At 31.8% G+C, this 14,259-nt stretch overlaps 3 protein-coding genes across 11 annotated transcripts; 1 reads left to right on the top strand and 2 right to left on the bottom strand.

Moving 5' to 3' along the window:
• Positions 1 to 29: 29 nt before the first annotated feature.
• On the bottom strand, positions 30 to 5,947 carry Cyp304a1 (Probable cytochrome P450 304a1). The gene is made up of 7 exons (XM_011052531.2): positions 5,706 to 5,947; positions 4,733 to 4,984; positions 2,646 to 2,818; positions 2,311 to 2,580; positions 1,808 to 2,097; positions 768 to 1,024; positions 30 to 691 (listed from the first exon to the last, which is right to left on the bottom strand). Exons 1-7 carry the CDS (start codon positions 5,794 to 5,796, stop codon positions 513 to 515), a joined length of 1,512 nt encoding a protein of 503 aa, XP_011050833.1. The 5' UTR covers positions 5,797 to 5,947; the 3' UTR covers positions 30 to 512.
• Positions 5,948 to 6,669: 722 nt separating this feature from the next.
• On the bottom strand, positions 6,670 to 10,114 carry LOC105143936 (TELO2-interacting protein 2). Of its 3 annotated transcripts, XM_087414605.1 has the most exons (7): positions 9,942 to 10,112; positions 9,796 to 9,834; positions 8,928 to 9,660; positions 7,937 to 8,065; positions 7,658 to 7,819; positions 7,383 to 7,589; positions 6,670 to 7,294 (listed from the first exon to the last, which is right to left on the bottom strand). In XM_087414605.1, exons 3-7 carry the CDS (start codon positions 9,465 to 9,467, stop codon positions 7,022 to 7,024), a joined length of 1,311 nt encoding a protein of 436 aa, XP_087270731.1. In that variant the 5' UTR covers positions 9,468 to 9,660; positions 9,796 to 9,834; positions 9,942 to 10,112; the 3' UTR covers positions 6,670 to 7,021. The 3 variants fall into 3 exon arrangements, with proteins under 3 accessions (XP_087270731.1, XP_087270730.1, XP_011050834.1); XM_087414604.1 differs by having other exon boundaries at positions 9,796 to 10,112; XM_011052532.2 differs by lacking the exon at positions 7,937 to 8,065 and having other exon boundaries at positions 9,796 to 10,114.
• Positions 10,115 to 10,334: 220 nt separating this feature from the next.
• On the top strand, positions 10,335 to 14,229 carry Abi (tyrosine kinase Abl). 7 transcript variants are annotated; one of them, XM_087414600.1, is made up of 5 exons: positions 10,335 to 10,470; positions 11,005 to 11,670; positions 12,099 to 12,422; positions 12,560 to 12,811; positions 12,948 to 14,229. In XM_087414600.1, exons 1-5 carry the CDS (start codon positions 10,350 to 10,352, stop codon positions 13,109 to 13,111), a joined length of 1,527 nt encoding a protein of 508 aa, XP_087270726.1. In that variant the 5' UTR covers positions 10,335 to 10,349; the 3' UTR covers positions 13,112 to 14,229. The 7 variants fall into 7 exon arrangements, with proteins under 7 accessions (XP_087270726.1, XP_087270725.1, XP_011050837.1 ...); XM_087414599.1 differs by having other exon boundaries at positions 11,002 to 11,670; XM_011052535.2 differs by having other exon boundaries at positions 10,377 to 10,529.
• Positions 14,230 to 14,259: the final 30 nt, after the last annotated feature.

Here is a 14,259-nt window from a genome sequence, read left to right as displayed (position 1 = left end):
AAAAATAAATTTTGTTGTAATTCTTAATATGGCATGCTGTATAATTACTTTTATTTCAGATATGGAATAAATTTGTAATATTTGGGTACAATATGGTACTGTAAATCTCTTAGTTTATAATTAATTTACATTAAGTTGTGCATTTTGATCTTTTATAAGTTTTATTTCCTCAATTCTGTCAGTAAATAGTTCAAATGGACGATAAAATTAAATTAAAATATTATAACATATTATATGCAATTATCATGCATATGTTTTTGTATCAAATAAAATAAATTTCTGTTATCAAATTAAAGCGTTATCAAATTAAAGCAAATTAATAAGTTATAATATACATATATTATCATACACTTGATATGATGTTACAATTTGTTAATTGCTTCATGGCGGAGTAATCGATAAATTATCACTATGAACTGCTTATCTATTGATAATTAACAATTAACTGACATTCTGCTGACTTATTTTATTATATCTGCTGAGATATTTATTATCAAGAAAAAAAGGAATATTTAACGTGATTCTAAACGTATCCATAGCTTTTTGGGAGAAACAATTAGACCTGGCAATTTGTCCTCGAGGCTCGATGGCTCACCTTCAACGAAGAAGAAGTTAAAGTTTTGTACCAAAAGAACCACTGTCTCGAACAGGTTGTGTCTAGCATAAGTTTCTCCTGCGCATAGCCGATGACCTACAAAAAAGCTTTTTTGTAAAAAAACTTCAACAGAATTTATTGAACTTTATTAAAATCATATATATCGATTTACCAAAACCAAAGGGAAGCGTAAAATCTTTAGCTAATTGGCCGTCTTCCTTCAAAAATCTTTCCGGTCTGAAAACTTCAGGATCGCCCCACAAGTCAGGATCATGATGCATAGCCGCCAAGTTAATGAAAATTAATGTGTTTGCCGGTATCTCATAGCCTTCTAACGTAGTTTTCTTCAGACATTTGTGAGTTACGCTGAGAGGAGTGAGAGTTTCGATTCTCATCGTTTCTCGTATTGTCGCTTCCAAATAGGGCAAGCTGAAACAAAATGAAAATATTTTAAGTAATTACTTAGGATCTCTGTATTGCTGAATGTAATTGAACTTGAATTCATGCTAACATTTGAAAATTATAGTAATACTTTTTACGTCATAAAACCAATGTGAAAAAACTGATATAAAACAAATCGATTTTTAGTGTTATGTAAAGCATGTGATAAGCATGATATATATATATATATATATATATATACAATGTTTTACCAAGTGCATTCTTATCTTCAGTTTTAATAAAAAAGATTGATAAATCGTATCTTGATTTTTATAATTTAGCTTTACGTCTCTTTGTATTTTTATTTTAATTTACCAAGAATTTATCTGCGATATATGTGTAATAATTTTTAATTAAATTGTATAATCAAATTTAGATTAATATGAAATAGCAATAAATAGTCATCTGACTATTTATTGTTATTTCATATTAATCAAACTAAGCAGATTGTGGTTAGTTAAATACATGCGTAGCGAATATTTAAACTCGATTTTCTTGAACACGGAGCTTTATATAAAAAATTTTATTCTATAATTTTCGACTTATTTTTACATAAGAAATCATCTCCTTCCCAGTTGTACTACGATTTTTGAAATATCCTATATTGATATTTATATATTTTATAAATTGCAAAACGTTAACTTGCGGTTATTCTATGTGTATCCACTGATATTTTATACTAACATTCTTTCTTGTTCTTGTGATTTATCGATTTATAATTAAAAAGAAATTGTTCTTTCTCCTTTAAGTGCACAATAATCGTAAACTCACTTTTTTCTATCGTCCCATGTGGCTAATCGTCCGGTCCCAACAACATTATCTATTTCGTTCTGTACTTTCTCCATAACTCTAGGATGATGCATGAGATACTTAATAATATGAGTAATCACAACTGGTATTGCAGAGAAAGCGGGAATCATTACATCAGTTAACAACATGATTAATTGTTCCTCCGTGAAATTATCCAACTTATCGTTTCCGTTCAATTTCTTTAGGTATCTATCGACGAATCCTTGATCATCATTCTCGTTGATAATAGTTTTTTGATAATCCAGATATTTCTATGGAATAAAATACCATCTTTTTCTTAACTGGGAATACTCGAGTAAGCAAGTCAATAAATAAATCGTTACACTGTTTAAATTTGAAATTTTGAAAACTTATGATTTAAGCACAGAGTGATATGTTCGCATACAATAATTTAAATACATTTGTCAATTGAAATTAATTATCATTTGTGAATTTCAATTATAATTATTTGAATAATAATTTACTTTGATTATATTTGATATTGTGGTGCTTCCTTTCATATGGTTTGTGTAACCAAACATGTTACCGAAGTATCTATAAATCGATCGCTGGGAAATAGCACCGCCAGTTGTATCATTTGCTCTTTGAAACAATGTAGACATATGACAGAGGAGTCGCGATATATCGTGCTCGCTTCTATCAAATCTACGACCGAACATAATGTTCCATATGTTGTTAGCCGCCGACGCATGCAGAATGTTCGGAAAGAGCGCCAAATTGCCTTTTAGTATCTCCTATAAATAATGAAATTGTTTTCTATCTTTTTTCATCAAAAGATTTTTACGTACAACGATTGTACCTTCTCTCCGTCATAAATGGGTCCGTTCTTCAAAATGTCAAGGAATAAAGTCATTTCATCCATGATCTCGCTTTCGAGCTTGTCTTGTCGTCGACCGAATCCAAAGTCGCGCATATGTCGGAGAGTAAATCTCCTCTGTTCATGCCATTGCGAGCCCTCGATGAAAAATATACCTACATATATGCAATTTTATAATATTTATTTACTAATACATAATCAAAAAAGTTCGTTAAATACGCTTTAATTATCGTTATCGCGTAAATTTCCAATTTCGAAGAAACGAACAGATGCTTTTGATATAGAAGAATTGAGGAACAGACTTTCAATATTTAATATAATTATGTATTCACTTTTCGATGTACATGCATTAATGATGAATGCTTTCTAAAGCATTTCAGAGTTTATAATATGAATCTTTCGACACTGAACACTCCATCTCTAACTAAAAAAAATGAAATTTTGGACAAAACGCATTTTGAAAGTCTGCTGCTCAATTATATTGCATGTACATTGAAAAGTGAATACATAATTATATTAAATACGAAGAAGAACATTATTACGATCAAAGTTAGATGTTTCGAATAATACTATATATATATATATATATATATATATATATATATATATATATATATATTCATTTTAAATCAGCATAGAAAATGGACTGCGCAATGTGTGGTAAAAATGGTCAATAAAAGTAAGAAAGAGGAACCGTTGGAAGATGGCCAATTTGTCCCTTTCCATTCAATGATATAATGAGAGAGAAAATAGAGAGCTTTTACAATAACGTGAATCCAAATACGGTGAAGTGAACGCTAAAGTCAAAGTTTATCCTTTTCTTAATTAGTTGTTAACCCTAGTATGGCATTATTATTTTTGATTGCCTTCCCGATAATACCAGAGTTTGTGAAACCCTGCAACTTGGTCACACTATATATCTCTGGATTGATATGTATTAGCTCAAAACGTGTGAAATTTATACCTCGAAGTCAGACAAAGACAGATAAATATGAATTAAATAAATATTTTATTTTCAATTAATTACAATTAATTTCAATTAATTGCTTCAAAGAAATTTTATTGGAAAAGTTCGTAAAAAATGACTGATTTGGATGAAAAATTCTCAAATTTTTCAATTTAATGTTCAAGCAAAAATCCGTAGGAGTAGTTGATCCTTTGGATTAACAAAAAAAATAGTACGATATGAATCGCTCAAAAAAGTATAATTATTTGAACTATCGAAAATCGACATTTTTGAAAAATCTATTATAAGTTCACAATTAATAAATAAAATTTTATTATTTAAACGATATAAAATAGTAGATAAAGGAATACATGTAAATATTATTATAGTATATATAATATTAAGTTTATTAGGATTTAATTTAGAGAATAATGCAACACTCGCTCTAAAGCAATACATTCGTCAGGCTGAACGATCTTCGAAGACTGACAGAGATTATAAAATTTCTACTATTTATTATATTGAAATAATTCTTTTTAATTCTACATTTCCATACTTACTTTTATACTATCCGAAACTCAGTAAATGTATAAATATTTAATAAATAAAAAATCGCATAAGATACGTTGAACCTATGAAGACCGTATTAAGACTTTCTGTTAAGAAGAGTAAGATAACGATAAGAAGATAAGATCTTAGCGTTTATCGTATCTGAATAAAAAAAATTGCAAAAACTATCCTTCTCTCTCTAATGAGTGATCATCTTCCACGGTTCATTTGAATTTTCTTTAAATACGTATCGCGCAATTTATTATTTATATCTTTGTTTCGAATTTTATTTCAGATAAAATTAAGTGCCGATAACTGAATCCGCAAATTAAATTAAAAAGATTGTAAAGAACTTATTGCGAAAAATATTATCTCTGCTAGGATTTGAATCAATTTCGAAGAGTACAATAAGTTCTTTACAGTTTTTCTAATTTAACTTAGGAGGGGATCAATAGCGTTTCCAGATTGATTGTGTTGAAAGTTCAAAAGTTATAAATGCTCAATCTGATGTATTCATATGTACGATCTCTCATTCTAAAGTCTTAATAGTTCACATAATTATATTTTTCATTACCTAATTCCTTTCCGAAAGCTCGATCCTTTATAAACTGCGCTGTAGTAACTCGGCCATCAAATTCCTCTCTTGAAAGTACTTCTTTTATGCTTTTGTAATCGTTCACTATTATTGAAAAGTAATCACCCATATAGCAACTGATAATCTTTGATTTTAGTTTCTTCACATAATAATCGATGGTTAAATATGGAAATTTGTAGTTTCCCCATAACAACATCCAGTAAGATCCTCCTATCGGAATTCTGATAATGCCTATCTCAAATACAAGTTCCAATATTAAGATCTATCATAAATAATTTAGAATTTAATGTCACAAAGATATTCGTTAAATATAAGTATAAAGAAATAAAATCTGATAAAACTATTTTTAAGTTAGAGACTGTTAACTATATCTGTGGATGTAAATAGACAAGATCTCTGACAAGAAATTAATAAGAAAACGTTCCCTTCCAATTTTTATGCGCTTTTAATATGTTATAAAATAAGAGATACGTATATTTTTTTATACATGCTATATGCACTTTTGGAAGGTGATACATCTCTTTAAAGAAAATCAATTATTTTTTTCTAAGCGAATTTCGTCAAAAAGAATGAAAAAATCTTTTTATCATTATTATAAATGGTAAATCTTGAAATTATTCTATTTTTATTAAAGAGATGTTTTTCCATCTCTTATAGTTTCGACGATATTCACTTCGAAAAAAAATTAATTGATTAGGTGTTTCATTTGCTAAAAGTATATAAGTATGTATAAAAAAAATATGTATCACTTATTTTCTAGACTACATATTAAAAACTTACCAAAATTGAAGGATGCTTTCTTATGTTTCTTCGTAAAAAGAAGTTAGAGAAAATATTTAATGGCTAATAATAAAAGTGTGATGTAATTTAATATTCTATAACAGAGATTGAAAAAAGTAAAAATTAACACAAGATAGTTTATAATATTTTATAGAATTCTAATTTTGTTTACCCGGAGGTGTATTAGGCGGTTTATCATAAGCAAATTTGTATAGTTTATATATCACAAGAAGCGTAAGTATTACAATTAAAAATAGCGACATGATTTAAACAGGTCAAACAGTAGATATCAAATGAGTGCTTCGCGAAACGAACGGAATTTTATAAAACTCGTCAGTTTGCGTAATCCTGACAAGTGGATACAGAGATATGAATGTTACGATGAAAGACAGAAAGATATATAATTTGGCATCCCCTCACAATTTAATGTTTTCCCTCCAACACCAAATACTATCATGCAATTTAAGAATAATATATCCATAAAATACTAAATAAAATTCCTAAGGTAATCTTCTCGCTTATAGCAATTAAAGTAAGACGTAATTATAAAATATTTGCACCTTGGCTAAGGCGTATCTTTTGACCTACGATCATACTTGTGCTAAAAAAAAAAACAGAAATAATGATGAATGTTTAATTAAAAAAAAAAGCGAACATAATTAATTCTGACACAGTATAACGATGATTAAAAAAAGATAAATTTAACATAATGGTTTATATATATCATAACGTCAATGAAATAAATGCTTTATAGTTCTGAAAAACAAATATAATAAAATTAAAGTGCATAATTTAAGCTTTTTATTGTGAGCTTTTGAAAAATATTGGATTTATCTAAAAACAAAGATAGGATAAAATCATAAAATATTATGTACAGTAACAATGAAAAAGTACATTTCACAAAAAAAGAAATCGGCTTTTTCTATTTATCAGAATTATTTCCCACGTGCATCTTTTAAATTATTCTATCAACCGTATTCACTAAATAGTCGGTCAATTGAGATTTACAAATAGATAAACTCTTTTACTTTCCATTCTTCAAATTTAAAAGAAAATCTATCGAGTTTTCTAAGTTATATTAGTTTTCTAAGTTATAGAGGAGAATTGCTATCCTCTATATATAATTTCTTCAGCTATTACACAATAATTATTCAACAATTTATTTTATTATTAGTCACAAATTATATCATCAATCCATTAATCAAAAAGTTGTATACCATAATCTCGTAATTTTTTGCAATCGCATATATATCTTAAAGAATAATTAAAATAAATGTATTCTGACAAAAAAATGTTTGCTTTACAAATGATTGTATATTAATGTGTTTTTACATCACAAACAAAATATCTAAGTACCTAATACGTTTCACTTTTATCTCTGAACTACAGAGGTTTACACGAGAATATAATATTTCTATCAACGCATTTTTTCCACACACACATTATATAGAATACACTATATATACAAATACGCGCGCATTTCGTAAATTATTCGAAATATTTGATATCACCACCCTGACATACGACTGGCAAACTACTGTTGAGCACCGAACGCATTCGATCGTCATTAATTACCGTATAGCCTACATTCGGTGATAGCTGGTACAACATACAAATGCAATCTTCCAGATTTTGCATGATCGCTCGATCGAACACTGGTGTCTCCATCAGATCGAAATGCAACTTCAAGAATACAGTATAAAGTGGGGCACAATGTGCAGCTATTCGTAGACGAAACATTAAGAGGAACGTCTTTGCCATCTAAATATAAAGAAAATACAAACTGAGATTAATATTTGTTTTATTTATTTTATATTGTATGGCGTATTATGCTATTTTAAGATTATACCTCCAATGTCGCCTTTAACGTCCTTAAATCTGTGTGATGTTCGCAGTATTCAGTAAGTATGCGAATGAGCGCTCCACACCATTTGGCACAGCCTATATTTGTAATGAGTTGAGGTAAACTCAACATATATACATGCCGTAATTCAATATTCTGCTCAAATTCCATGTTCTCTATCAAAGTTGAGAGAACTTCATCACGTGTTGTCCACTGCAAAAGTGAAAATTATAATTTCAAGACTGAACATTGATTTCTGATAATCTTGTGAATAGCATTACCTCAAATAGATTTATGGTATTATCCCAATGTTCCATAGTAGCTAAAAGACTGGCCATACAGGAATACAAAGGAATAATGTATTTTGCTTCCTTTTGATGAGTTAAAAGTTGCAAGGCATGATAAATCAGTTTAGCATAACCAGAATCTATCAGTCCTTTTTTCTAAAATATTTGTTAAATGAATACATATTAAATATACATAATATACATAATATAGTATAAGACACACTACATGTGCGTGAGAATAAATTCTATATATATATATATATATATATATACCATATAAGAATGCTGAATAATTTGATAAATACATTCCAGGCCTATTAATACATTATCGTGAAAATAGTCATCGAGAATAATTAATGCAGTGGGTAAGACATCTCCGATATAATTAAATAAAACTGGTTTCTGTGGAAGAAAAAATATATAAATAATCAAAAATATATATATATAAATATATATATAATCAAAATGATATGTATATATATTATATTGGGTGGATCCATATATTCGTTCGGTTTTTGTTAGTAGTGCAAAAACGGAGAATCATATCATTGATTAAAATTCTTTGTATGAAAAAAACTTGTTTCATTTTACCTTCAAAAACCGAACGAATATATGGATCCACCCAATAGTTTTATGGTGTGTGTGTGTGTGTGTGTGTGTGTGTGTGTGTGTGTGTGTGTGTGTGTGTGTGTAAAACAGAATGTTTAGTGTTTTGTAGAATTCCCTTTTCAAGATATTTTATTCAAAATTCCAGATAAAAGACTAGAAAATCTTTTAATGCTACTTTGAAATAAATTAGATTGTAAGTAATACAAAATAATATATATTGAAAATTGGCAAAAAACAAGAATTCTATGAGACTGACACTATAACATTTTTTTATAATTGAAACAGTGAAATAATACAAGAAAAATTTATCACAATGAGTTGCTTAATATTTTCTTTTTTATTGTTATCTTTTTTAATAAGACTTATATTTTTAATAAGAATATATGGATATGTATATATAAATATGTGTATGTCATACTTATTAATTAATTGTCAATATTTTGCATTTCTTTGCATCAAAGAAAAACGATTAAAGAAACAAATTTTCAAAAAACAACAAAATTTAAAAATAAAATTTCAAAAATTTTTCCAACTCTCAATAAAATTTCATAAAAATCTGAAAATTCCAGATTTTTTCAATAATTATAAACTCGAAATACTATAACTATAAATATAAATAATAAACTGTATAAGATCTAAATAAAACTGAACTTACTTCTGCCTCTTGTAAAAACCATCTATAACATGCTACAGCTGATGGATAAGTTTTCCAGCTATCTTTTAATAATTTAGGTCTTAACATCAGCAACAAGTTATGCAAATTCTCATTCTCTGACAAAAATTGAGAAATACTTTGGCAGACGTACAGGTCACAGAAACTAGCAAGTAATTCTTTGGAAATAGAAACACACTCAGCTGTGTTCCAAATATTCTTTTCACTATGTTCTCCAATGAGCAGCAGCAGATTCATACCAAACGTTCTAACTATCCCTGTGGCATTGCTCAGCTGCAAGTGTTTCTCTCTGGAATTGCTAGAAATATGTTGCAACATAGACCTGACGTTATGCAAGTTTCTTTCTACAACGAGCCTATATTCTCTAAAATCTTTCTCCTCACACGGACGCTCTGCCCCAACTGTTCTTTGTGGTACAAAACTCTTCTGAATCAAGTCTACGCATGGTGTCCACGAGGAATTATCCTCAAAAAAATCACCTCTAATTTTCAGAGCCTCCAGCTCTTTCAACAGATTGTCCATTCTTGTGGATATCAAAACCAATCAAATAATACGTCCTCGTACTTCCGTAAGTCAATCTCTCTAGGCGTATTTTAAGCGGATATTATTTTGTGGGCCACTTTTCAGAACAATCGATTGCCTCGACCATTTGGAGACCATTCTGCCAAGCAAGACTCAAAATCCTCGAGCCCTGTTGGTTGCCAAGTTGGCTGATCTGCGAACAGTAGGTGGACAATCTTAAGTTCCATGATAATCAGATTTCGACGCAGATACCGTGAGAACGATCCGCTGACCAGGGGAATCTCGGCGTGAAGGTGCGTTTCCGCGTTGTCGGAAGAATCGTACTTACCGAAACTGCAACCGGCTCAGATGTCCGTCGATCGGTCGCCTACGGCGAATGCAATGCGATAAAGTTAGAGCGGACGTGGACGCAGAACACGAGCGGGCGAACACGATTGTCGCACCGGACTCGAGCTGCGAACCGGAAACACTCACAGGAGCACAGAAGAATCCATATCCTCTGTAAAACCACGTAAAACACCTACAGTACACTGAAATGCACAGCGTTCGGACATCGAGCCGAAATCGTGATGTATTTATAATATAAGTGGCGTTACGTTTGTAATTCGCACGATATCTCGTGAGCGTCGCAATCGATTCATCGGTCACCCCGCGATCTTCCAGTCACGTGATCGCGGTTCTCGTTCAAGATCCACCAATCACCGCAGCGATCTTGTAGAAATTCACGCGTTAAAATTTAATTTTAATTTAGAATATAATATTAATTTTTTTAATCACGACAAATATACATTTAGATATCGCCGTCAATTTGGAAAAAACGCGCAGATTGTAGCTGCAAAAAAAAAGCGGACTCGACGATATCGATTGTATCGCGACTGTGCGATGCATCGCAGTGACTCGATTATGCATCACTGTACATCGCTCGCGCGCGCACGTGTCGCGGCCATTTTATACTGTTTTATACCTCCGTACGCTCTTTTTTTACATGAATTTCGGGAGCTCGGTAATTATGAATTAATGAGGCTGCTAGTAGCTGGTAGTTGCAAATAATGGCTGAGTACCGTTAGTTGATTTTCTATTTCTTTTTTTTAATCTCTAGATCGTTGTTACGCACCGTCGTCGCGTCAATTGGGAACACTTTACCAATCAGACGGTGTTGTGTACATGTGCCGTGCGTGCATGTGTCGGTCTGTCCATCTTGTTTCCTATTTCCCTTCAGACGCCGCCCCTGTCATAATCTAATTTTCCATCCTCTCGACTATCTCTTGTTTCGTGAGAAAGGTGCCAAATTCTCATTGTTGGAAATTAATATATCTTCCATCTCGAAAACAATTGCAGTGATCCTACTTTGTGGGAATAGAGCAACTGGTTCGGAGCTATAAAACCGTCATTAAATATACTTTTGGCTTCATGATCGCTTTACTTTATATTTTATTCTTATAACATATTGTGCTTTACGAGACTAATTTAATTTTTACTTATGGTGTTCTTTCACGTGTAATATTTGTATTTTTTTTTCTCTCTTGCCTTTAAGAAGGATCAGGATCTTATTGCGTGTCGTCAGGAGTGGGTAGTGATTCCGAAGTCATGGCAGAATTAGCGGCACTCCTGCGACATGAGATTCCTGAGGGTAGGAACAATCTGGCTGACAGCCACACGAATCTGGAGAGAGTGGCAGAATATTGCGAAGCCAATTATTTCCAAGCAGAAAACAAGAGAATTGCATTGGAGGAAACGAAGAATTATACCACACAGTCCTTAGCCAGCGTTGCATATCAAATAAACACGCTGGCGTATAATTTTCTTCAACTACTGGACCTACAGACGTCCCAGCTCGCTGAGATGGAAAGTCAAATGAATCACATCGCACAGACAGTTATGATTCACAAGGAAAAGGTAGCCAGAAGGGAAATAGGCGTCTTGACAGCCAACAAGATGACAACTCGCCAGTACAAAATCATCGCTCCTGCCAATCCTGAGAAACCCATTAAGTATGTCAGGAAGAGCATTGATTATACAATTTTAGATGAAATTGGACATGGTGTACGTAGCTGCGGTACACCGCGAAGCAAACAGAGAGGAGGTAGTCAAGGCAGCGTTCAGAGTTTAGGAGCTACTTCTACAGGTTCAGGATTAGGTGCTGCGATGGTAGGACCTGCTCCTACCACCAAACCACCCACACCACCTCAAACAGTGAGAACTGGTAAGAGTTATATATGTATATATATACAAATATATATAATATACATACAGAATGTTTGACAGTTGTTGCTGCAAACAGAAACATTTTTCCTGTTCCTTCTACATCATTTACAGAGAACAATCTGTAGTTGTATCAAACATTCTGTATGCACAGGGTGTCCCAGGAATGCTCTGGGACACCCTACATAAGTGCTAAGAATTGTACGAGTGCTACACAAACTTGTAAAGGTGTACTTTTTCAGTTGCGGTTATAAAAAAATTAAAATCATTTCGCTAACGCAAAGGTATTTACTGCTTCTTGCTTGCATGTGTGTCTTTTCTTTCTTTTGGCTTCTAAATGTTATACTATTGTATCTGTCACATTTGATGTTACATGTGTTAATCTTGTTAATACATCGAATAATAATCCATAACATTCTTTGTGTATAGGAACATTGAGTAAAGGATCGCGCGAATATAGGACTCCGCCAGCAGTAGCTCCACCTCAAGTTCCTAGCCATTACGCGCCCAACTATCCGCTTGGTCATCCCAGGCGAGATCGCCCAGGATATAGCACTCTACCATTGCATGCTCATAACACGTCCCACACAAGTCATAATACCAATCATAACGCGCATGCCAATACCATCAATCAGCACACTATGCCGCAAGTGGGAACGGTTCATCCCTTGCAGAATCATCCTCAAACGCCACCTCCAGCACCGCCCAGCGTTACCGCGGGTTATGTGCAGGAGCAGCATAACAGTATGCCTCGTAAGTAACAATATTATAATTAATAACGATATTGATAATGAAGCTGTATTCATACTATAAATAATAAAGATATATTCATTTTAATGTTTGATCTCATGATTTGTTGTGAGATACTGATACTTTTTTTGCTATCTCAGCTCCACCTTCGCCTTTGGTTGGGCTAGGCGATATGTCTGAATATACCGGCCATCACACCTTGCCACACAGATTATCGCATCAAATTAGCCGTGGTAGCGGTGCAAATAGTCCACCTTTACCACCGCCACCACCACCAGAGCAGGAGGAACATCCACAATTTGGCAGACCAACCCCATCTGGTGCTATAATGCCAATAGTGCCGGATGAGGAAGACCTGCCCGGATGGGTGCCAAAGAATTATATTGAAAAAGGTAGAATCTCAGAATTAGTTTTGTCTGTCGTATTGTTAAACATTTAATAAATGAATTGATATGTAAAATGGATAATGTAATAAGATATATTATATTAGTAATACAATATGTAATAATGTAAAAATTGCAATTGCAGTGGTGGCTATTTATGATTATTACGCGGATAAAGAAGACGAATTAAGCTTTCAAGAGAGTTCTGTGATCTACGTACTCAAGAAAAATGATGATGGATGGTGGGAGGGGGTAATGGACGGTATAACTGGATTGTTCCCAGGAAATTACGTTGAACCATGCGTATAACTACATGCAATAATTGGCTATATCAAAATAACTAACGGAAGACTGCAATTTTTAAGCATTTATCATACATGTACGTATTATTAATCGCATTTATATTAATCACTAATATCTTGATTGTAAATGAAAATTATTCTTTATCTCACTTTTCGTTCAAATTTGTATAATCATAAGATTGTATAAAAAATGATCGAGGCTCATAAACATGAAAGACATGATTTTTGTCTTATAGATATTATTTTATAATTTATTGATAAATAAAAAAAGTTTAAGCCATGTATTATAACAGTAATGTGAGTGATAGCATATATACGTGCGTTAATCAACAATAATCTGCAAGGGATGCAGTGGACGGTGCAGAGATTGAAATATCACAAACTTCCTTCATATATCATTATAGATTACATTCTCTATTTAGAACCCAGATAACATTTATGTTGCGTAAGATATCTAAAAAACTCTTTTAGATATCTTATGTTTAAAAAATATCTAAAAATATCTTGAATATCTTACGCATGTTATCTAGGAATATTCTCTTCTAATTTTAGCCTAATTTATAATGTGCTTTTTGTTTCCTGTTTTTTGCTTTTTACATCTTGCCTTTTTCTTTGCGAACTGTTTTGATCAACAAATAATGATAAGATGTTTCTTGTTTCTTTCGAAATTTAAATAACTTTATCTATTTCGACCCGGAAAATGAAGATATAGGAGGCAGAAAGGAAAAAGATAAAAAACGAAAAACAAGAAACAAAGCACAGATTAGGCTTTATTTTGTTCTCAATGTACAAGATATCTTGCCGTATTTACAATCGTGCAAAATGCCGAATGATAAATAGCCGTTGCAATGTTATGTTACATGTAAGATAAAAGTGTGTACGGTATTTGATCATCGAAAAAAAAATTCAGTCGAGCGAGTTCTGAATCAAACATTAAAAAGTTAATTTTTATATTAATGTAAAAAAATGTATTTTTCTGCATCTAGTATTTCCTTGAGTAGATATTGAATTATATATACTATATATAGCAATGTGGAATTATATTCTATTATTTACGTACCCTTATATATGTACATATATCTATATGTGTAAAATCACATGTTGCAATAGACTTTTACCTCTGGATCTGTTTGCATTATTATTACACTTATACAC

The sequence above is a fragment of the Acromyrmex echinatior genome, chromosome 16, assembly GCF_024713525.1.
Source record: "Acromyrmex echinatior isolate Ae372 chromosome 16, ASM2471352v2, whole genome shotgun sequence".
In the NCBI taxonomy this organism is placed as follows: Eukaryota; Metazoa; Arthropoda; class Insecta; order Hymenoptera; family Formicidae; genus Acromyrmex; species Acromyrmex echinatior.
This window is presented reverse-complemented; position numbering and strand designations above follow the sequence as displayed.